Below are 23,865 nucleotides of genomic sequence, written 5' to 3'. Positions count from 1 at the left end.
CTTCTGTCATTCTGTCTATCTGTCATTCTGTCTGTCATCGCCTGTGCGTCTGGCGGGCTATGCGCTCGAAAGTTACAGGGCGTACCTACGCGCGCGTTACCTCCAAAGAAAGCTTACGCTTCCGAGACGGTTTTAAGCGTATTTACGTTTCGGCCGGGCTAAAATTGCGCCCGCGGTATCCCAAAAACCTTCAACATTCCGCTCATTAGCATCTCATTATCCGCTCATTAGCGACAGAGTGACCTCGAGCTCGACCAATCGTACGCCGGGTTGCTGGCGTGTGCCGCCGGGCCAATCGGTGCGTGTGTGGCTGGGCTTTATCGTTCTGAACCGAGGTGAGTCGCCGCCATCTTGATTCCAAACTTTTCCTTTCTTTTTCCTGCTTTCTCTGCGTCTTAAAAAAAAAAACGTTGCTTTTAAAACACATATTGTTTTTAAAAAAAATGATTTAGAAATGAATTAACTTATCTAATCTCATTAATTTTCCTACCTTTCCCCGTTTTTCCAGGTAGGCCTCGAAGCCTCGGCTTCTCCTTCACATCCACGCCCGAGCTAGGCACCTCCTGGCCCCACTCGAAGGCTGGAGGGCCGAGCCTCAGCCCAGCGCCGCTAGGGTGCGCGCGCAGCAGGAGCTGAGACGCGGCGTCTCTCTCTGGCTCGGCCGGGGGGCGGGGCTTGCTGAGCGTCAAGCGTCACCCTGGCAACCGGCCCCCCGGCCGTCTCGCACAGCCGCAATCGGCGGTCTTCACCTCGGGGGGGGGGGGGGGGCCGCGACCCTCGGGGGGGGCCCCCCGCACCCCCTCCCTCCCCTTTTTCCCCCCCTTCCCCCCTCCCCTTCCCTTTCCCCTCCTCCCCTTTTTCCCCCCCCTTCCCTTTTTCCCCCCTTCCCTTTCCCCCCCCCCGCCCTCTCCCTTCCCCCCCCGCCCTCCCTTCCCCCCGCCTCCTCCCCGCCCTCCCTTCCCCCCCCCCGCCCTCCCTTCCCCGCCTCCCCGCCCTCCCTTCCCCCCCCGCCCTCCCTTCCCCCCGCCCTCCCTTCTCCCCCCCCGCCCTCACCTTCCCCCCGCCCCCCCCGCCCTCCCTTCCCCCCCCCCGCCCTCCCTTCCCCCCCCCCGCCCTCCCTTCCCCCCCCCCGCCCTCCCTTCCCCCCCCCCCGCCCTCCCTTCCCCCCCCCCGCCCTCCCTTCCCCCCCCCCGCCCTCCCTTCCCCCCCCCCGCCCTCCCTTCCCCCCCCCGCCCTCCCTTCCCCCACCGCCCTCCCTTCCCCCCCCCCGCCCTCCCTTCCCCCACCGCCCTCCCTTCCCCCCCACCGCCCTCCCTTCCCCCCCCCGCCCTCCCTTCCCCCCCCCCCGCCATCCCTTCCCCCCCCCCCGCCATCCCTTCCCCCCCGCCCTCCCTTCCCCCCCCGCCCTCCCTTCCCCCCCCCCGCCCTCCCTTCCCCCCCGCCCTCCCTTCCCCCCCCGCCCTCCCTTCCCCCCCCGCCCTCCCTCCCCCCCCCGCCCTCCCTTCCCCCCCCCGCCCTCCCTTCCCCCCCCCCCCCGCCCTCCCTTCCCCCCCCTCCCTCCCCCCCTCCCTTCCCCCCCCGCCCTCCCTTCCCCCCCCGCCCTCCCTTCCCCCCTCCCTTCCCCCCCGCCCTCCCTTCCCCCCCCCCCGCCCTCCCTTCCCCCCCCGCCCTCCCTACCCCCCCCGCCCTCCCTTCCCCCCCCCCGCCCTCCCTTCCCCCCCCCCGCCCTCCCTTCCCCCCCCCCGCCCTCCCTTCCCCCCCCGCCCTCCCTTCGCCCCCCGCCCTCCCTTCGCCCCCGCCCTCCCTTCCCCCCCCCCGCCCTCCCTTCCCCCCCCGCCCTCCCTTCCCCCCCCCCGCCCTCCCTTCCCCGCCCCGCCCTCCCTTCCCCGCCCTCCCTTCCCCCCCCGCCCTCCCTTCCCCCCCCGCCCTCCCTTCCCCCCCCCGCCCTCCCTTCCCCGCCCCGCCCTCCCTTCCCCCCCCGCCCTCCCTTCCCCCCCCCGCCCTCCCTTCCCCCCCCCGCCCTCCCTTCCCCCCCCCGCCCCCCCGCCCTCCCTCCCTTCCCCCCGCCCTCCCTCCCTTCCCCCCGCCCTCCCTTCCCCCCGCCCTCCCTTCCCCCCGCCCTCCCTTCCCCCCCGCCCTCCCTTCCCCCCCCCGCCCTCCCTTCCCCCCCCCGCCCTCCATTCCCCCCCCCGCCCTCCATTCCCCCCCCGCCCTCCATTCCCCCCCCCGCCCTCCCTCTTCCCCCCCGCCCTCCCTTCCCCCCCCCGCCCTCCCTTCCCCCGCCCTCCCGCCCTCCCTTCCCCCCCCCGCCCTCCCTTCCCCCCCGCCCCCCCGCCCTCCCTTCCCCCCCCGCCCTCCCTTCCCCCCCCCCCGCCCTCCCTTCCCCCCCCCCGCCCTCCCTTTCCCCCCCCGCCCTCCCTTCCCCCCCCCGCCCTCCCTTCCCCCCCCGCCCTCCCTTCCCCCCCCCGCCCTCCCCTTCCCCCCCCCTCCCTTCGCCCCCCCCCTCCCTTCGCCCCCTCCCTCCCTTCCCCCCCCCGCCCTCCCTTCCCCCCCCCCCGCCCTCCTTCCCCCCCCCCCCTCCCTTCCCCCCCCCCCGCCCTTCCCCCCCCCCCCGCCCTTCCCCCCGCCCTCCCTTCCCCCCGCCCTCCCTCCCTTCCCCCCGCCCTCCCTTCCCCCCCCCCGCCCTCCCTTCCCCCCCGCCCTCCCTTCCCCCCCCGCCCTCCCTCCCCCCCCGCCCTCCTTTCCCCCCCCGCCCTCCCTTCCCCCCGCCGCCCTCCCTTCCCCCCCCCCGCCCTCCCTTCCCCCCCCGCCCTCCCTTCCCCCCCCGCCCTCCCTTCCCCCCCCCGCCCTCCCTTCCCCCCCGCCCTCCCTTCCCCCCCCCTCCCTTCGCCCCCTCCCTCCCTTCCCCCCCCCCGCCCTCCCTTCCCCCCCCCCGCCCTCCCTTCCCCCCCCCCCGCCCTTCCCCCCCCCCGCCCTTCCCCCCCCCCCGCCCTTCCCCCCGCCCTCCCTTCCCCCCGCCGCCCTCCCTTCCCCCCGCCCTCCCTCCCTTCCCCCCGCCCTCCCTCCCTTCCCCCCGCCCTCCCTTCCCCCCCCGCCCTCCCTTCCCCCCCCGCCCTCCCTTCCCCCCCCGCCCTCCCTTCCCCCCCCGCCCTCCCTTCCCCCCCCCGCCCTCCCTCCCCCCCCGCCCTCCTTTCCCCCCCCGCCCTCCTTTCCCCCCCCGCCCTCCCTTCCCCCCCGCCGCCCTCCCTTCCCCCCCCCGCCCTCCCTTCCCCCCCCCGCCCTCCCTTCCCCCCCCCGCCCTCCCTTCCCCCCCCCGCCCTCCCTTCCCCCCCCCGCCCTCCCTTCACCTGCCCCCCCCCCCCCCCCCCCAGTCGCTCTCTCTCTCTCTCTCTCTCTTCCAACAACAACATGCCCTCGAAAAAGCCTCGGCACCGCCGGGCACTTCAGCTAGTAAAATATAAATAAGTGAAATGGATGTCGATAGAGTTCTCTTGTCATTGATCAGGGCTTTGAATTTCAACAGAGTTCTCCCAATCCCTTACTGTACCTTCAGTCAATTGGCAGAACCCAGTTGGCATAAACGACCATTTTTAGCCATTTACATCATTTCTCTGGGGGTTCCCCTGATGTCACGCCAGAGAACTTCCAAAGAAATTTCAGGCACAGAACTCTCTTGGCAAATCAGTTGCATCTCTAAGAATTCAGATTGTACTGTATGGTATTATACCGACTTAAGTAATTATGCTTCTACATATATATATATATATATATACGTTTAGACCCTAGGGAAATAAATTTTCAATTGTATCTGGCTAGTGCACAACGTATTACATAGAATTTACAACACCGAAACAGACCATTCAGCCCAACCAGTCTTTGCCTGTGTTTATGCTCCACATGAGCCTCCTCCCACTCTATTTACATCATCTCACCCTTTCAACATATCCTTCTATTCCTTTCTCCCACGTATACTTATCTAGCTTCTCCATAAATGCATCTATGCTATTCGCCTCAACCACTCCATGTGGTAGCGAGTTCCACATCCTCATCACACTCTGAGTAAAGAAATTTCTCCTGAATTCCTGATTAGATTTATTAGTGACTATCTTGTGTTATGGCCCCTAGTTTTGGACACCCCACAAGTGAAAACATCTTCTCTACATCTACTCTATCGATCCTCTTCATAATTTTAAAGACCTCCATTGGGCCACCTCCCAGTCTTCACTTTTCCAGAGAAAAGAGCCCCAGTCTTTCCTGATCGTCATACCCCCTCAGTTCTGGTACCATCCATATGAATCTTTTTTGCACTTTCTCTAGTGCTTCTATATCCTTTTTGTAATATGGAGGCCAGAACTGTGCACAGTACTCTTTAAGTGTGGTCTAACCAAGGTACTATATAAACTTAACTTCTCTGCTTTTGAATTCTATTCCTCGAGTAGCCTGCAGTATGAAAGAACTAGTTCTTTTGGTGAGCTATTAAATGAGTACAAATAGGATGGACTAGCACATAAGAACATAAGAAATAGGTGCAGGAGTAGGCCATTTGACCCTTCAAGCCTGCACCGCCATTCAATAAGATCATGGCTGATCTTCTACCTCATCTGCACTTTCCTGCACTATCCCTATATCTCTTGATTCCCTTAATATTCAAAAATCTATTGATCTCTGTCTTGAATATACTTAACGACTGAGCCTCCACAGCCCTCTGGGGTAGAGAATTCCAAAGATTCACTACCCTCTGTGAAGAAATTTCTTCCCATCTCAGTCCTAAATGGCCGACCCCTTATTCTGAGACTGTGACCCTGGTTCTAGACTCTCCAGCCAGGGGAAACATCCTCCCTGCATCTACCTTGTCAAGCTCTGTAAGAATCTTGTATGTTTCAATGAGATCACCTCTCATTCTTCTAAACTCTAGAGAATATAGGCCTAGTCTACTCAATCTCTCCTCATAGGACAATCCCCCCATCCCAGGAACCAGTCTGGTTAACCTTCATTGCACTCCCTCTATGGCAAGTATATCCTTCCTTAGGTAAGGAGACCAAAACTGTACACAATACTCCAGGTGTGGTCTCACCAGGGCCCCATATAATTGCAGTAAAACGTCTTTACTCTTATACTCAAATCGTCTTGTAATAAAGGCCAACATACCATTTGCTTTCCTAATTGCTTGCTGTACCTGCATGTTAACTTTCAGTGATTCGTGTACAAGGACACCCAAGTCCCTCTGAACACCAACATTTCCCAATCTCTCACCATTTAAAAAAATACTCTGCTTTTCTATTATACCTACCAAAGTGGATAATTTCACATTTCTCTACATTATATTCCATTTGCCATGTTCTTGCCCACTCACTTAGCCTATCTATATCCCCTTGAAGCCTCCTTGCATCCTCCTCACAACTTACATTCCCACCCAGCTTTGTATCATCAGCAAACTTGGATATATTACATTTGGTCCCCTCATCCAAATCATTGATGTAGATTGTGAATAGCTGAGGACCAAGCACTGATCCTTGCGGTAACTTACTAGTTACAGCCTGCCAACCCGAAAATTACCTGTTTATTCCTACTCTCTGTTTTCTGTCCATTAACCAATCCTCAATCCATGCTAGTATATTACCCCCAATCCCATGAGCCTTAATTTTGATTAATAACCTCTTGTGTGGCACCTTATCGAATGCCTTCTGAAAATCCAAATATATCTCGTCCACTGGTTCCCCATTATCTATTCTGCTAGTTACAACCTCAAAAATCTCTAACAGATTTGTCAAACACAATTTCCCTTTTATAAATCCATGATGACTCTGCCCAATCCTATTATAATTTTCTAAGTGCACTGTTGTCTTGCCATGTATCTTTGACATTATCATGGTCCTGAGCTTACATTGCTTATTTTTCTAACTTAGAATTACCATACAATGACTATTTTGAGTACTTCGGGCCAGACTTTAAACTACACATCAGTCCTTCCAATATGACGAACCAGAACACACTGGAATATATGGAAAAGATTAAGTAAGTACTGTGAATTTTTTTTATAGGTCATAAACACAAAGGGCTCAATTTTAACTCAGGCGGGCTTTGAGGCGTGTGGGGGGGTTAAAATCGCAAAACCTGGGGTTCGGGACACCCCCGCCTGGTTCCCGACACCTAGCCATTTTAACCCAGGTGTGTCTGACGGTCCCGAATCAGTCCCGCCTGCAACAGGCGGGACTGGTCTTTAGGGCCCTTAAAACAGCACTCATTGGCCTTTATAATCCCATTTTAACAGGCCCTTGCCTGTTTAACCCTTTTCCCACGTAAAACACGCCTGGTGGGGATCACGCCTGTGAAACCTGGCGTGAACACTATTGGCTTGCTGACTATCAGCTGCAGGTCAACCATTAAAGAGGATATTTGATCAGTCATCATTTGCAGGTGGCAGGACTTTGTTGTCTCAGGCCTGGGGCAACTTTTACCAGGCCTAGCCACACCTGTGGAAGTTTGGAGCCTCACACACTTCTCCAGTGTGACCTGCTGCAAGACCCCTCTCGCCACCCTCACTCAGCGCTTCCTCAACTGAGGCATCTACCAGAAGCATAGGAGGCCTTTTTTTCCTTCCCTTCTTAGCATTAGCGGACCTCCAGCCCCATTCGTGAAATGACACACGCCACAACTGCAGAAGTTGCCATCAGAATTTTTATGCAAAACAAACCACTGATGGCATTTTTACAAATACACATTTCACCCAAGTGACTACCCTTGTGACTATTTGTGCTTTATTTTCCTCTTACGCGTGCTCCTACATAGTGGTTCCCCTGTGGCTTCAGCAGATGTGGAGGCCCCTTGCTCACTTTCCTGCTGCTCCTGTCTCGACACCTTTGGCGGGCATCCTCTGGGGTGGCGAGCATGTGAGGGCTCGTCAGCAGTCTGCTGCTCCTGCGGCTGTGCAGGAGTTGAGATGTCTATCTCAGTTGGGTGTGGACTCCGGTGGGGCTCTGACCAAGGGCTCTGCAGTGGCATGGAAGTGTGAGCGCTTGGAGAGGAGCCCCCACTTCCTTGAGGTCTGCCACCAACCTCCCTCTCATGGGTCAGATCCCCGTCAGTGCCTGCAAGTGGCTTGAGAGCACCTTGCTGCACATCAGGGGGACCATGGGGACCCGTATCTGCAATGGCAGTCCTACTCAGAAGGACTTCCATGAAGGTCTGGTTTCTCTGTTCAATAGATGCCCATCACTCCTCAAGAGATGTCATTCTATTCTGAACACTCACCATGTTTTCCATACCCTGGCGACTAACCTCCTCCATAGCCGTAGCCCTCTTCTCCTCTACCGTTGCCATCCTCTCCTCTACGGTAGCCAGCCTTACCACGGAGGCAGCAATCATTTCCACGTAGGTAGACATCCTTTCCGTGTTGATGCGTTCATGTGCCACTGACTCCACAAAGGCTCTGCTCATGTTCGCTATGGACTCCTCCATTCACGCCACACTCGCAGTGACCCTGGAGACAAAACCTGCCAGAGACTCCTGCATCTGTGCATGGAGTTCCATCACCTCTGATCTTACGGATGGAGGCAGAGGGTCGACATGCAGCTGAGCCGAGCTGGCAGAGTCCTGCACCCTCCGATGAGGACTCTCCACTGCTGACCCTGTCTCCACAATCTGCTGATGCTCACTTGTGAGCTGTGATACACCAGGTGACTACTCTATGTCCCGAAGTTCCCACCGAGGTGTGAGTGTCTGCGCTGGTGCTGGGTGCGCTTATTTCTGCTGACACTGCGCCCTCAGAGGTTGAAGATTCCTCTGAGGAGTCTGGCATCTCAAGCTCTTCCTCCTGCACATTGGGGACGGGGGCTCTCGATGGTCCTGTGGGGGAGTCAAGAAAAAAGTTAGAGATGTGATGCCAAGGTTACATGCACATTGCATTTTGCAGATGATCATATGATGTAGCTTCAGAATCATTATCAGCGACTCATGCAATGCCAATGAGAGAGATGGAAAACTGTTCTGTCACCAGCTTGCGGGGATGCACCTGTCTGTCCTTCCCCAACTTCCGCATCTCTGTCAGCCCCGACAATCTCCAGGACAGCTTCCTCCCAGGGGGTGAGCTGGGCTAATGAGGGCGGCCCTCCTCCTGTCCTGGCTCGCTCTCTTTTCCTGCAATGAGGGAGACAAGTGGAGGTTGAGTGACAATGCAGGAGTGAGTGCAGAGATTGCATAGCATAGATACTTATAAGGAGACAAAGATGGAGTGAAGTTGCAAGACCAAGGGCCCTCCTTGTGTGTTGTCAGTTGTGTTCAAAGCATCAGAGTGAGAGGGAGTGTGAGGGCTGCATGGTGGAATAGTTATGTGAATGTGAGCATAGAGAGAGAGGGAATGGGTAAGGGTGCATGGATGTGAGTGTCAAGTGGGATGTGGAGGAAGAGATTGCTAAAGCTGAGTGCTGGTGAGGAAAGGCAATGGGGATCAGATTGAGGGTGATGGAAACTTCATACTTACTTTTCCAGTGCGATGAAGGTCATGGAATCTTTTCCTGCACTGCATCCAGGTGTGCCGTGTGAGCCCCAAGGAGTTGACTTCACCTGCCACCTGTAGCCACACAGCCTTGGTCTGACTGGGAGGCCTCTTCCTCCCTGAAGAAGGGAACAGGACCTTCCTGTGGGCCCTAGCACCATCCAGCAATGCCTGGAGTGAAGCCTCATCAAATTTGGGGGCAGCTCTTGCCCTCCCGCTGGCCGTTGCTCCTGCAGGCTCCTGTGCCATCTTAATGGTGAAGTTTGGAAGCCTGCAGAAGAAGCAAGGCTTGCTGTGGACCTTAAAAGCAGCAGCAATGATGACGTCCTATTCTGCGACTTTCTGACTGGAAATACTCAATTGCCAAGGCTTCCCACACGTTGGAAATCAATTGGCCAATTGAGTTAAAATTGCATCAATCTCAGACCCATTTAGATTCGTGTGGGAAACACTAAATTCGGGGAACCCGCCAATTCCCCGCACTTGAGTTAAAATTGACCCCAAAGTCTGAGCTCCTGATCCCTTACGAGCAAGTGTAAAATGCTTCTAACAAAGCCGTAAAGCTATGGCTTTTAAAATTGCAAATGAACATGATCAGCTTGCAGTTTAATCCTGTTTCGTTGCATTATATGGGACAGTGACGTTTCAGATTGAGTAGGAATTCAGGCTCAACTAGAGATCTGCAGATTCTTGTTTAATTTGTTTGGATTCTGTCATCACTTCCCCATCCCCACCACTGTGATTTACTATTTATGTTTGAGAATCCAAGGGGAAAAAATTGAGTCGCGCCCCCTTTGGGGCGCTGAAAAAATTAGCGCCCCCGTGGCCGAAATTCATCGGTAGCGCCCCAAGAGGGAAGCGGGGTGCTACAAGAAGCGCCCCGCCTCCCCCTCGGGCTGCTGCGAGGGAATATCGCGGTGTGGCGCTGTGGCACGTTGCGCCGCGGTACTGCAGGCCTTCCTCCCCTTAAAAGGGAGGGGCCTAGTGCAGCGCGACCCGGGGCCCAGCTGGGCCACCAGGGATTGGAGTGCCGGCAAAAGAGCCAGGCACTCGAGAGGAATGCCGGGCTCACAGAGCACAGCCAGCACTCCGCGGGAGAGCTGCTGAGGAGGCCAGGGACGGCAACGGGAGCAGTTGCTGGCAGGCGGCCTTTAATTAGCGCCGCCCCGGCCGCAGTAAGGCTCTGTTACGGGAAAATCTTTCATTGCATATTTGCAAATAGCTTGCAAGCAAGAGCCCAAACTCATGGTTCCAAACTATTTACAAAAATGCAAAACAATGATGTTTCTGCAATGGAAGGACACTACCTTCGATGTTAGGTGTTATGTTTTGAGCTTCTCCAATGACTTCATGAGTTTATCGCAAGGAGAGTGCTGGTGGGGCCACTCCGAGTAACCTCAGTGCCCCTAACTTAGACAGTAATCAGGAGCGAGCTGTCTGTCTGATTTGTCCCCCCCCCGCCTCCCTAACTTTTGACCATATTTCCACAGAAGAGATTTGGGAAAGAATTACATGACAGTGCTAAAAAGATAAGTTAGCAGAGTTGCAAAGCCTAGCAAGTGTTACTAACTTAACGGTATGATATGGCTATGTGGTAACCATGTAAAGGGAATCTGTGTACGTGTATTCTGTAAAGAAGTATAATTCTCTATTTTAATCAAAAATTACCATTCCTGATCTCAAATGATTTAACATGCACTTGGCACACCCAAAATCTGAGGTGGGCAGCACTTCACGCTCAAAAATAGATGTTCAACTTGCTGCCTCAGCATAAAACCCGATTTTCATTTCCACTGAAATCAATGGCATTTAAAATCGGGTAGTTTCTATAATGGGCAGCCTAGCCACATCAGTTTTATGCCCGACGGCAATTTGAAAATCTACCTTGCTGACTGGATATGTGCATTTTTTGCATGTGTGAAACCCTTTTGGTTTTATTGTAAAATGTGGATGTGTGTGTTCTAATTCCATAGTCATGCTGCATGTGCCATACTATTGTAATTTTACATTGAAAGTTTTCTTCATTGCATTTAAAATTGTATAATTGTTCTTGAAAAGAGATTTTTTTTGCGTAATTTGTCCTGTCTCTTTTCAGACTGCGTTTATTTGAAAATCTACGTATGCTGCCTCATGCTCCTGGTGTCCAAATGCAGGCTATCCCAGAGGATGCTATTCAAGAAGACAGTGGAGAAGAGGAGGAGGAAGATCATGACAAACGAATTTCAAGTTAGTGCTAATATACCTCCATTTTATAACAATAATAACTTTAATGTAGGAAAATGTTTACAGAAGTGTAAACAGTCAAAAATTGGCATGAGCCCAAGATTAGGAGGGCTGACTGAAAGGTTTTTAAGGAGGGCCTCAAAGGAGGAGAGGGAGGTGAAGATGCAGAGAGGTCTAAAGAGGAAATTCCAGAGCTTAGAGCCATGATGGCTGAAGGCACGGCTCCATTGGTGGGGCAAAGGGAGTGGGGGATGCACAAGAGCCCAGAGTTGGAGGAACGCAGAGTTCTTGGCAGGTTGTAGGGCTGGAGGAGGTTACTAATGGCGAGGGATATCTACTGCAACCATAAATCTTCTTTATATAAATAAATATTTGTATAATCTGTTATTGCCACAACACATATACGGATCCTTTACACTGTTTTTGTAGTGTTAGATGCTTAGAACCAATGTGCAATGCAAAAGTACTTTGAAGACACATGAGAGAAATCCAGTGGTAGCAAAAAGGTTTCTATTGATTTGATGTAGTAGGAATTTGATTGCTGCTCATCAACTTTTCAGTGTTGAAAAATAAAAGTACGACATTTTTCCCCAAAAATAAAATGTACCATGTGGTTTGGTGCTGGGCTGTACACACAGGAAAGGCATCAGCTTTTGAGAGAAAAAAGTTACTCTCTGCATGGGGTTGCTTCAATTGGCTAATCAGGCTACAGAGAAGAAAAATTATTCAAGGGTCCTGCTTCCTTCCATAAATGTTTGCTGAAGTACCACATAAGAGGCATTGCAAAAATTAAGGCCCATGGTATTAAAAGATATATTTAATTATTAAACCACACCATTCAACAACAACAACAGCAACTTGTATTTATATAGCGCCTTTAATGTAGTAAAACATCCCAAGGCGCTTCACAGGAGTGTTATAAAACAAAATTTGACACCGAGTCACATAAGGAGATATTAGGGCAGATGACCAAATGCTTGGTCAAAGAGGTAGGTTTTAAGGAGCGTCTCAAAGGAGGAAAGAGGTAGAGAGGCGGAGAGGTTTAGGGAAGGAATTCCAGAACTTGGAGCCTTGGCAGCTGAAGGCACGGCCACCAATGGTGGAGCGATTGAAATTGGGGCTGCTCAAGAGGCCAGAATTAGAGGAGTGCAAATATCTTGGGGGTTGTGTGTCTGGAGGAGATTACAGAGGCAGGGAGGGGTGAGGCCATGGAGGGATTTGAAAACAAGGATGAGAATTTTAAGATCCAGGCGCTGCTTAACCGGGAGCCAATGTAGGTCAGCAAGTACAGGGGTGATGGGTGAACGGGACTTGGTGCAAGTTAGGCCATGGGCCGCAGAGTTTTGGATGACCTTGAGTTTACAGAGGGTAGAATGTGGGAGGCCAGCCAGGAGTGCGTTGGAATAATCAAGTCTAGCAGTAACAAAGGCATGGATGAGGGTTTCAGCAGCAGATGAGTTGAGGCAGGGACGGAGTTGGGCTATGCTCTGGAGGTGGAAATAGGCAGTCTTACTGATGGCACGGATATGTGGTTGGAAGCTCATCTCGGGGTCAAATACAACACCAAGGTTGCGAGCAGTCTGGTTCAGCCTCAGACAGTTGCCAGGAAGAGTGATGGAGTCCGTGGCTAGGGAACGGTCCGAAGACAATGGCTTAGGTCTTCCAATATTTAGTTGACGGAAATTTCTGCTCATCCAGTACTGGATGTCGGATAAGCAGTCTGACAATTTAGAGGCAATGGAGGGGTTGAGAAACAGATTATCTGATCATTATCTCATTGCTGTTTGTGGGATCTTTGTGCAAATTGGCTGCCACGTTTCCTACACTACAACAGTGATTACACTTTAAACATACTTCAAAGCGCTTTGGACGTCCTGAGATCGTGAAAGGCACTATATAAATGCAAGCCTTTCTTTCTTTGCATCCATGCATGTATGTGTGAATGTTTGTATGAAAGGATCCTAAACTTCTGAATCTAGAACAGGGACCTTGGCAAATGATTTTATTTGCTTTATTGCAGTCCGAGCTTCTGATAAGCGAATAGCCTGTGATGAGGAATTTTCAGACTCTGAAGATGAAGGAGAAGGAGGTAGACGAAATATTGCAAATCATAAGAAAAGTACCAAGCGAGCAAGAATTGAAGAAAAAAAGGAACCAGAAGAGAGAAAAAATGGTGAGTACACTATGGCAGCGAATTTGCCGGCGCTCAGGGCGTGTTTGGAGGCGGGTCAGGAGTAAAAATCTCTGATTGACAGCGGGTTGCGAACCCGCTGCCATTCAGCCTCCACGCTACTTTGCCAAGTGTCGGGTCTGCGAGTCCCGATCAGACCCAACACCAAACGGCGGGAGAGGCACTTGTGGCAGTTAACAGCCTTGCTGCTTCTTCTTCTTAGGCAGTCCATCGGAACCGAGGATGACTTGCTTCCATACTAAAAATGAGTTCTCAGGTGACTGATGAGTCCAATGCGGGACCTACAATCTCTATCACAGGTGGGGCAGACGGTGGTTGAAGGAGTGGGTGGGTGGGGTGCTTGGGTTGACGTGTGCTCCTTCCGCTGTTTGCGCTTGGCTTCCGGCGAAGAGTCTCAAGGTGTTCGGCACCTTCCCGGATGCTTTGTGCGGTCTTGAGCAAGGGATTCCCAGGTGTCGGAGGGGATGTTGCACTTTTTCAAGGAGGCTTTGAGGGTGTCCTTGAAGCATTTCCTCTGCCCACCTGGGGCTCTCTTGCCGTGTCGGAGCTCTGAGTAGAGCGCTTGTTTTGGGGGTCTCGTATCGGGCATGTGGACGATGTGGTGCTGTTTGAGTGTGGTCAAAGCTTCGATGCTGGGGATGTTGGCCTGAGCGAGAACACTGACGTTGGTGCACCTATCCTGCCAATGGATTTGCAGGATCTTGCGGAGGCAGCGTTGGTGGTACCTCTCCAGTGCATTGAGGTGCCTGCTGTACATGGTCCATGTCTCTGAAGCATACAGGAGGGCGGGTATCACTACTGCTCTGTAGACCATGAACTTGGTGCTGGGTTTGAGGTCCTGGTCTTCAAACACTCTCTTCCTCAGGCGACCGAAGGCTGCACTGGCACACTGGAGACGGTGTTGGACTTTGTCATAGACGTCTGCCTTTGTTGACAGTAGGCTCCCGAGGTATGGAAAGTGGTCCACGTTGTCCAAGGCCTCGTCGTGCATTTTGATAATCGGGGAGTAGTACTGTGTGGCGGGGGCAGGTTGGTAGAGGATCTTTGTCTTACAGGTGTTTAGTGTAAGGCCCATGCTCTCGTACGCTTCGGTGAAGTTGTTGATGATGGTTTCGAGTTTGGCCTCCGAGTGTGCACAGACGCAAGCGTCGTCTGCATACTGTAATTCGATGATAGAGGATGGGACAACCTTGGATCTGGACTGGAGGCAACGGAGGTTGAACAGTTTCCCGTTTGTTCTGTAGATTAGCTCCACTCCAGCAGGGAGCTTACTGAGGTTGAGATGGCGCATTGTAGCCAGGAAGATCGAGAAGAGCATTGGTGTGATGACACAGCCTTGCTTGTCCATATGTGAATTGGGTCTGTAGTGGATCCGTTAGTCAGGATCACAGCTTGCATGTCGTCGTGAAGCAGGCGGAGGATGGTGACAAACTTTTGAGGGCAGCCGAATTTGAGGAGAACACTCCAAAATCCCTCACAGTTGACGGTGTCGAAGGCCTTTGTGAAGTCAAAGAAGACCATGTGCAGTGGTTGGTACTGTTTCCTGCATTTCTCTTGTAGTTGACGCGCGGTGAAGATCATGTCCATTGTGCCCCTTAGTGGGCAGAATCCGCATTGCGACTCTGGGAGGAGCTCTTCAGCCAGTGGGAGAAGGCGATTGAGGAGGATTCTTGCGATGACTTTCCATGTGGCAGACAGCAGGGAGACTCCTCTGTAATTACCGCAATCGGACTTGTCTTGCTAATCTTATTTTAACTGCCTGTTCCGATTTTTGAGGTTTTTCTGCGTGTTGCCTGTCGTCAGACAAACACGCCAGCTACATTGTGCCAGGTTTAGCAAGGAGCTGAATTGTTAGCAGCTGCTCCAGCAGCTTAAAAGCGACCCTACAACATGGCTGAGTTTGAGATGGCACAAGTTAGTGCTTTGAGGTTTTGGCTAACACTTTGCAACTCTGCTGATCTTGTGAGTGTTCAAGCTGAGATCCATCTGCAGTGTGACCTCCTTGGAAGACCCTCTGGCCACTTTGACTGAGTGCTTGCAACCTCTATTGTTCAGCTGAGAGATCCACCAGTGGAATGGGAACCATTTATATCCACTCATCCTGGTCGTCGGATTCGGAAGAAGAGCAGTCGCGGCAGCAGCACAACCAGGCAGAACAGCAGGACCAGCAACAGGAGCGCCAACCTTCTCCTCAGCCACATCATGATGAGCAGGGCAGAGGGCGTCAGCGCAGGGCTGCACCTCGCCGCCAGAGATACCCCCATTACAGGGTTTACAGGCCGAGGATGAGCTTCCTCAGCATGAGTGAGCAGCAGTGCCAAAGGAGGCTGAGACTTTCACGAGAGATAATCGCAGCCATCTGCACAATGCTGCACCAACACCTTGAGCTCAGAGGAGTGGGTGGACACTCCTTACCAGTGACTGTCAAGGTCACCACTGCACTCAACTTCTTTGCTTCGGGCTCCTTCCAGAGATCAGCAGCAGACATCAGCGGCATGTCCCAGTCGGCCGCGCACACCTGCATCACGCATGTTACCGATGCCCTCTTTGCAAAGTCGCACAATTACATCCACTTCTCTAGGGATGAAGCAAGTATAACCTCGTGTGCGGTTGGCTTTGCAAATATGGCAGGCTTCCATCCTTATGCATATTTACGCCAAGCACCCTGGCAGTCGCCATGACTCCTTCATCCTGCGGCAGTCAACTGTGCCTCAGCTCTTCAATCCACCAACCCAACTTTCCGGATGGCTACTTGGCGACAAGGGCTATCCCCTGAAAAAGTGGCTTATGACACCGATGAGGAGGCCATCAAATGAGGCTGAGGAGCGCTACAATGTGAGACACATTTCCACCAGAAGCATCATAGAGCAAACCATCGGCTTGCTGAAAATGTGATTCCGATGCCTCAACAGATCTGGTGGAGCCCTGCAGTATACACCAGCCAGGGTTTCCAGAATCATTGTCGTCTGCTGTGCCCTGCACAACATCGCTCAGCAGCGTAGCTTAGCGCTGCCTGAGGAACAAGTGGCTCAGCGCAGAGCCTCCTCGGAAGAGGAGGACGATGAAGCGGCAGATGAGGGACACCTTGCGGGGCCAGATGTGCCAATTCCACCAGCACACGATCACATTGCTGGCCGTCAGGCAAGGGATGCACTCATCCATGTCAGATTTGCGTAAGCTCACGCTTCAAGCACAGGTGGCTGGCAGATGGAGATGAATGTCTGGATGACCTTCTTAACACGCCATACATCATCTGTCCAATAAACTGTGCTTTCCTATCATTACAAATGCAAATCGCCCTGAGCCCTCTGTGCAACTTCCATTTCTAGGCACACACAGGCCAAATCTTCAATTCTTTGTCATTTTATTAAACAAAAGTGATGGCAGTCAGGATGACACGTGCTACTTTGTTACACAAGAAAACACCCAAGTGACTATTTGTGTGTTAAAGTTCTCTTACACGTGCTTCTACGTGGTGCTTCCCTTGTGGCTTCAGCTGGTGTAGAGGCACCTTGCTCATTTTTATGCTGCACCTGCTTAGACGCCTATGGCGGGTGTCCTCTGGATTTGGGAGCCTGGGAGGGCTCCTCAACAGTCTGCTCTTCCTGTGGCTGTGCAGGGGCTGAGACGGCCATCTCAGTTGGGTGCGGAATCTGGGGCTCTGACCGAGGGGTCCGCAGTAGCATGGTCATGAGAGCGCTTGGAGAGGAGCCCACACTTCCTTGTTGTCGGCCACCAACATCCCTATCATGCGTCACCCGCACTTCAGTGCTAGCAAGTGGCCGGAGAGTACCTTGCTGAACATCAATGGGCCATGAGGACGCGTCTCTGTACTGACAGTCCTCATAACGGGGATGTCTATGTACCTCCGGTGTCTCTCCTCAATAGATGCCCATCTATCCTCCATAGCAGACCATCTGTTTAGAAGAGTCACCATGCTCTGTTGAGTCTGGCGAGTTATCTGCTCCATGGAGGTTGCCACCCTCTCCATGGTGGCACGTTCATGCACCATTGCCTCCACCAAGGCAGTGCTGATTCTTGAGATGGACTCCTCCATTCTCTGCACACTCGCAGTTACCGCGCCTGCAAACCCTGTCAGAGACTCCTGCACTTGTTCCTGAAGTTCCAGCACTGCTCTCTTTCTGGATGGCCCCAGAGGCACAGCGTCTACATGCAGCGGAGCAGAGCTAGGAGCATCCTGCGACCTCCTACGAGGACTCTCCACTGCTCCATCATTTGCTGATGCTCAGTTGTGAGCTGTGATACACCAGGTGACAACACTACTCCATGTCGTGAAGGACCCACCGAGGTGTGCGTTTCTGCACTGGTGCTGGGTGCGCTGAGTCCTGGTGACACTGCTCCCTCAGAGACTTCAGGTTCCTCTGAGGAGTCGTCTGACTCTTCCTCCTGGACAGTGGGGAGGGGGGCTCTCGATGGTCCTGTGGGAGAGTACACTGGTGCTGGGTGCACTGAGTCCTGGTGACACTGCTCCCTCAGAGGCTTCAGGTTCCTCTGAGGAGTCGTCTGACTCTTCCTCCTGGACAGTGGGGAGGGGGGCTCTCGATGGTCCTGTGGGGGAGTAAAGGCATGAGTTAGACATCTGATATTTAGGTAGCGGACACATCCTATTGTGCAGATGATCAAAAGTCAATCTCTATGAACATCATATGTCACTTTAGTCAATCATGAAATCTAAATGAGAGGGTTGAAAATCTATTCTGTCACCAGCTTCCTCAAGTTCGCCCATCTCTCCCCCCCCCACTTCCAGCACCTCGCCACCTCCCACGATGCCGTGTGCAGCCTCCTCAGCGCTGCCAAACTTGCAAGGGATGGTGGCCCTCCTGTCGTTATTCTCTCCCTCTTATTGTGGGCTATCTTCTCCTGCAAGGAGGGACACAAGTGGAGTTTCAGCGAGATTGATGGAGTGACTGTGAAGATTCCATAACATAGAAGCTTAGAGGGAGACCAAGATGGAGTGAGGTGGCAAGAGGGAGGTGCCTCCCTGTGCGTTGTTAGTTGTCACTGCATAACAGTGAGAGCGAGTGTGTGGGGTGCATAGTGTGATGGTGAAGTGATTCAGTACATGGAGAGAGGAGGATAGTTAAGGGTGCAAGGGAAGCAAGGGTAAGGTGGGATGTGGAGGAGCAGGCTGACAATGCTGTGTGCTGGTGATGAGAAGAGAAGGGAAGCAGACTGAAGGAAAGTGTGATGTGATACTCACTTTTGATGTGCGCAGAAGATCATTGAACCGTTTTCTGCACTGCACCCAGGTGCGTGAGCATAAGGACCTAGCACTTACCTCCTCAGCAATTTGCAGCCAGGCTGAGTATGCCTTTGCAAGTAACTTATGACATTTGCACACAAGGCTTTGCATTGTCAGAAGTTTTGAATACAAGTCCAACAATCTTGCATTTAGTCAGTAATACCTTAGAAAGACTGCATTTTCAATATGGGATGCATATTTTGCGTATAGTGCTTCCATATACAGTACATGACTATAGATTGGTCCAATAGGGTACAGAGGACAGCAATAAAGATTATTCTATTCAGCAAAATAAAGAGGAAGAAGAGACAGTTTGGGATTTGGAGGAACGGATGAACTGGAAAAATTCCTTCCTTTAGAGATACAAGATGAATAGCTGCAGTATTTTCAAAATTTGAGAAACTTATTTAAATATTTTAAAGGAAGTTGTACCTTGGATTTCTAGACTTGTGAAAGATTGTTTCCACTAGTTGGTGAATCAGTGACCATTGGACATAGTCTCAGAATTATCAGAACAAAGGAGAAGTCAGAAGAATTTTTTTTCACGCAGGATGATTAGACCATGGAATACTTTATTATGTGACTATTAAGGCTATAGCCTTGTTTAAATAGGAATTGGACAATTATTTGAAAAGGAGGTACAGGAAACTCTTTTAACCGGCACCTAAATATCCGGAAATCTCTCTTAACTGGCAAAATTCAGGAGTAGGTTCAGGTAAGTTTTACTATATATTAGTGGCCGTGTAACCAGGGTTCCTGCACCTGTGGCCGTGTAACCGGGGTTCCTGCACCTGTGGCCGTGCAACAGGGACTCCTGGATCTGTGGCCGTGTAACCGGGACTCCTGCACAAGTGCTGTGTAACCAGGGCTCCTGCACCTGTGGCCGTGTACGGGGCTCTCATACCTTGGTAAGTATACCTCTCTGTAATCCGGACTTTTTGATCAACCGGCACCATGCCGGTCCCGTCGGTGCCGGATAAAAAAGAGTTTCCTGTATGTAAAGGGATAAATAGACAGTTTCCTAGAAGTAAAGGGAATTAAGGGTTACGGGGAGCGGGCAGGAATTTGGACATGAGTCTAGGTTCGGATCAGTCATGGCCTTGTGGGTAGCGGAGCGGGCCCAGGGGCCATGTAGCCTGATCCTGCTCCTAGTTCGTGTGTCTAATTCTGTTAGATTCAGGAGATGGTTCTGTGATAGTGGATTGGCGGTTAGGATCAGATCAGCCATGATCTTATTGAATGGCGGAGTAGGCTCGAGGGGCCGATTGGCCTACTCCTGATCCTATTTCTTATGTTCTTATGAGAGGGCAGGTAAATGGGATTAGAATATATAGATCCAGCTGATTAGCTTGCAGAAGCACAATGGCTGAATAACCACCTGTGCTGTAAATTGCATGATTCATTGGCAGAATTGATGGATTTTTTTCAAAATCTATTTATTAGGAGGGTGTGGGAGAGTAAAGAGCAAGTATAAGGTTAGATCTGGGACACTTGTGTTAGATGGGTGGGTTGCATTGCTGTCATAGTTAAACAATCAGAGTCGAAGGTTTTAATTTTATTTTGAGAAATGTAATCTCAATTCCAGAAGTATTGAAATGAATAGTTTTTTTTGGAACTCCACATACAAATAGGAGAATGTCCTTATCCTGTGGGGGAAAATAACTGAGTACACTATTCTGTAAATATATTCTTGAATATGAGATGATTCTCCCGTAGATACTGTATGTAAGACCTCATTCTGATCTGCCCCCATTTTTATCCCTCCTGTTGAGAGCAGATCATCTCTGCCTCTTGCATCAAAAAAAAATTGAATTGCTGTTCATTGGTTTTCTGTTTGCTGAGAAAAACTGTTTTGTTTGATTTACTCTAAGAAACGTGATGGCAATATCCTATTTGTATAAGAAAATTGAACTTTAATCAAAGAATGAAGAAGACCATTCCTACGGTAGCAAATTTAACACATTTTCATTCAAAAAAATCATGGCTTGGCAACTCTGTGGATGCCGATTAAGAAACTAGTGGTAGGTGCTACTTAAAGTACCCGTCCACTAAGAGGAGCATATTTAAATTGCCTTTACTTCTGTAAATTCCTCTTTATCCTTACTCAATCTAATAATGACTGAACTGTTTGCAGATGCCGAAGAGGAAGACAAAGCTAAAGATAGCAGTACAGAGAAAACTGATATAAAGGGGTAAGCTAAATTGCTATCTACATGTTTTTAAATTAGTAATGTCGTTCAGTAGAGATGACATAACTTAATAAGCAAGTACACCTGACCAGAAACTAAACTTTTTTGATTTGTACCTAGGTCCAGTTGCCATCTGCTTGATAGTTAAAACTAAAACTGAACAGCCTTGAATAATTGAAAGTTAATTTTACATGATGTGAACCCTTAAGACATTATTTTTTGAAGTCGCAACTAAGTAGTGATTGGAGTGCTACAACTGCAGTGGGTGGGGAAACAGGCTTCTAACTTCTGACCACTACCCAGCGTCCTCCACTGGAAGGTACATGTTTGGATGTTGTGTTAGAACAGGAGCAGGCTGAGCTGCAATGCACTCCGCTGACACTCACTGTCTAGACTCGTACGTGAATAACAGTCACTAAGGCAAGGTACCAGAAGGCATATCCTAGTAAGAGTCATTGTCTTTAGGAAAGGAGGGTAAAAGATTTGGAGGGAAATAGGTTTTTAAAAGCATATATAGTCTCCGTGTTCATTCTTTTCTGCATTAAAATGGCTGTTGTATCATGCAATGCTTATATTCATGGTATTGTGGTAACAAAAATCACCAATTCTACTTTTTTCCTATCAGGATCATGTCTGAGCAACCCAGCAACCCATGAACATTTATTTGGAGTCCTTTTGTGCAGCAAATGAAGGTCACATCTCAAAGAAACAAAGTTATGTTTTGAGAGACAGCAGAATTTTTATATTTCAAATGGGTCACATATTTATTTCAAAGCTGGACATTTGTATTTGTCAGTTTTTTTGGTGATATTGTAAGAAACAGAAGTACAAACAGTCGTAATTATGAAACTGAGAGACAGAAAAGTTAATTTTGACAACCTCCCTACCATGTTGCAAATAATAGCATTTGTAATTTTTTTTGCCAAACCATTTTGCTTTTAAATGTGCTATTTGTTACCTTGTTGAAAACTGTTTTTACTACTTTTACAAATATTTGTCATTAAATGGTGTTATGACCAAATACTGCAGGAGTGTGTGTGATATTAAAAGAAAATTTCATCTACACTGTATGATAAATGTTATAACTACCACGTGATGGTTCCTATTTTTTTGTAATTTGCTGCCATCTTCAATGCTAGATTATTAAACTGTCTACTTTGAGCAGCCATATCAGAAGAGCATTTTGTTTGTAAGCAGCAGTTTCAAGCTGAAAAGCCACCTGCTTTATCAACACACTGCTTTTAGGTGTTACCAGGGTGTGAGCCTAAATTTATAATTGTGAATGAACAGGATGTTAGAATCCTGTTTTGTGTGTGACTAAGGAGACTGGTGCTGGCGCATGGACCATTGTCTACTATCTGTGCTGGAAAATCATCTGACAAAAATATTAGTTTCCCCAGTGCTTTTTCTTAAAGAAAAAAACTGACATTGTACTGCTGTGATGCGGGGAAGAGAAGAAATCTAAGGTTCAAAGCACTTTATACCATTTGGTTGTTCCGCCCTTGCAAACTGAAATCTCTTGTCCTCTTACATCACCACCTCCCCCAGAAACACTAGTCTCTGGATATCAAACTTAAGTGGGTTACGTCCCCTTTCAGGAGCCCACCATTTTACTTTGGGTCGAGTAATAGTAGACAGGTTTGCACTTGGGTATAAGTCAATATTGTAGTATATATTTTTTGTTGTGAGGTAAATATAATCTCATTTAGTGGAGCCTTACTGTATTGCTTTTGAAAGGTATTGGGCCGAATTTTGTTGTAAAAATAAGGGTGAGGCTAACAGCGCTCATAGTTATTTACGTGAAAATTGGACAGCAACTTAAGTTGCTGTCCGATATACCCTGCTTCTCCAGAAGCTGCGTGATAATGGCATCTCTCCATCTGACTCACCATTCAAATACAGGTAGACTACCCTTTATCCGAACTTCCGAAAACCGAAACCCTCTAAAAACCGAAGGTTTTTTCGTTCAGCGTAAGTCGTGCGCACGACATGACCAGAGTGGCGCACGACTTACGCTGAGCAGGGCAGAGGGTCACTGAGTTCCCTCCTGGGTAGGAGATTGCAGGCCGAGCTGGGCAGTGTGAAGGAGGTATACCGGGAGAGTGAACCCAACAATACAGCGGCCCGTCCGATAGCTGCAGCGGCCTGTCCGATATTCTTTTCTCCCCCCCGACCCCCCCCAACCCTTTCGGATAAGGGATAGTGTATCCTTTATCCGCACTTCCGAAATCCTCTGAAAACCGAAAGTGTTTTCGTTCAGCGTAAGTCGTGCGCACGACCCCGACCCCCACCCCCGACAAATTTCCCAGTCTTATAAAATACCTTCCGAAATCCGAAATTTTCTGAAAACCGAAACACGGCTGGTCCCGAGGTTTTCGGATAAAGGATAGTCTACCTGTACATTGAACAGTGTGAAGTTGCTGTACTTACCATACAGATATCGTCTAAATTCACCAGAAAATGTTAGGGCTTGTCCATTCCAGTCTAAGTACCCTTTTAATGGTGTGGTAAGTCTTAATTACTGCCAAACAACCTCTTTGGCACTGAAATTAACATTTACAAGTGTGGAGTCTCTTTCCTTCAGATTGCAGAGATTAAAAAGAAGAACTTTTTACTTTTTCTTTCTATCCCTTTCTCAATCTTTCCCTCTTTATTTTGCTTTCTGTACTTGATTTGACATTAAAATCACTTATTCTAACTGACACTTCCAGGTTCAGACTGCGCTGCTCATTAATGATTCTTCAATCTCAGTAGTTAAGTAGATACACAGTTGCTTGCCCTGTACACACAGCTCCCAGATGCCTTGTAGAGGGCGCTGTGCTTTTTGGATGGTTCACTGACCGTAACTTGCCGTCTATGGGAAAGTGCAAGTCTAACTATCGCTGCTTAGAACAAAATCTGGCCCATTGTTTTTAACTGGAAAAAAAACACTTTTTTGGTGTGGCATCTTCAGAGTTAGGAGCATTATCATTGTTTAAAAATGTTTGCAGATGTGCATATTTTTGCTTTACTACTTTGTTGGGTTTGTTGAAAACTGGTCCCGTGTCTTATACAGATTTATATTAGAATGTAACTAAATCTTGAAACGGTTGCCTGGTTTAAATCCAGTTACTAGTAATAGAAATTGCTACTCCTATGTGCTATTTTATTTTAAAATTATTATTTTTGCTTTTTTTCCAACAAAAATTCTGCAGGAGATTCCTCTTGAGGAATGAGGTAAAGGACTTTTTTTTTTTTTAAGTGTTCCTTTAATTGTACACTGCCTTTGAAGTAAGTATTCCAAAATGATATGACACCCAAGTGTTATACTACAGGATGCAGTAAAGGTTGAGGTATGTTGTTAGGGCAAGGTAGGAAATGCACTTCTCTGATGTCTGGCTTGATGGAGTGCTCCACTAAAATTATTCTACCATGTAGTCTCGTCAAGAGCTGATGAAACTCAGCCACTGGCTGAGGTTCAAGTACAGATCTTCCAAATAGGAATTTAGTACTAACATTCCCACTA

General features: G+C 50.2%; 1 protein-coding gene across 2 annotated transcripts in view; it reads left to right on the top strand.

The window, feature by feature from the left end:
* LOC147112748 (histone deacetylase 2) overlaps positions 1 to 21,528 on the top strand; it is a 59,071-nt gene extending 37,543 nt beyond the window's left edge. For both annotated transcript variants that reach the window (XM_085997353.1, XM_085997354.1), the window contains 5 exons: positions 5,907 to 6,015; positions 10,590 to 10,720; positions 12,738 to 12,890; positions 20,306 to 20,363; positions 20,986 to 21,528. In XM_085997353.1, the coding sequence (XP_085853479.1) occupies positions 5,907 to 6,015; positions 10,590 to 10,720; positions 12,738 to 12,890; positions 20,306 to 20,363; positions 20,986 to 21,016 (482 nt within the window). In that variant the 3' untranslated portion in view covers positions 21,017 to 21,528. The remainder of the gene's footprint in view (positions 1 to 5,906; positions 6,016 to 10,589; positions 10,721 to 12,737; positions 12,891 to 20,305; positions 20,364 to 20,985) is intronic.
* Positions 21,529 to 23,865: the final 2,337 nt, after the last annotated feature.

Source organism: Somniosus microcephalus, chromosome 9 (assembly GCF_052327205.1).
Source record: "Somniosus microcephalus isolate GS21.2 chromosome 9, FLI_Smic_1.0, whole genome shotgun sequence".
Classification (NCBI taxonomy): domain Eukaryota; kingdom Metazoa; phylum Chordata; class Chondrichthyes; order Squaliformes; family Somniosidae; genus Somniosus; species Somniosus microcephalus.
Note: the sequence above shows the minus strand (reverse complement) of the source record. Positions and strands in the feature narration are given on the sequence as shown.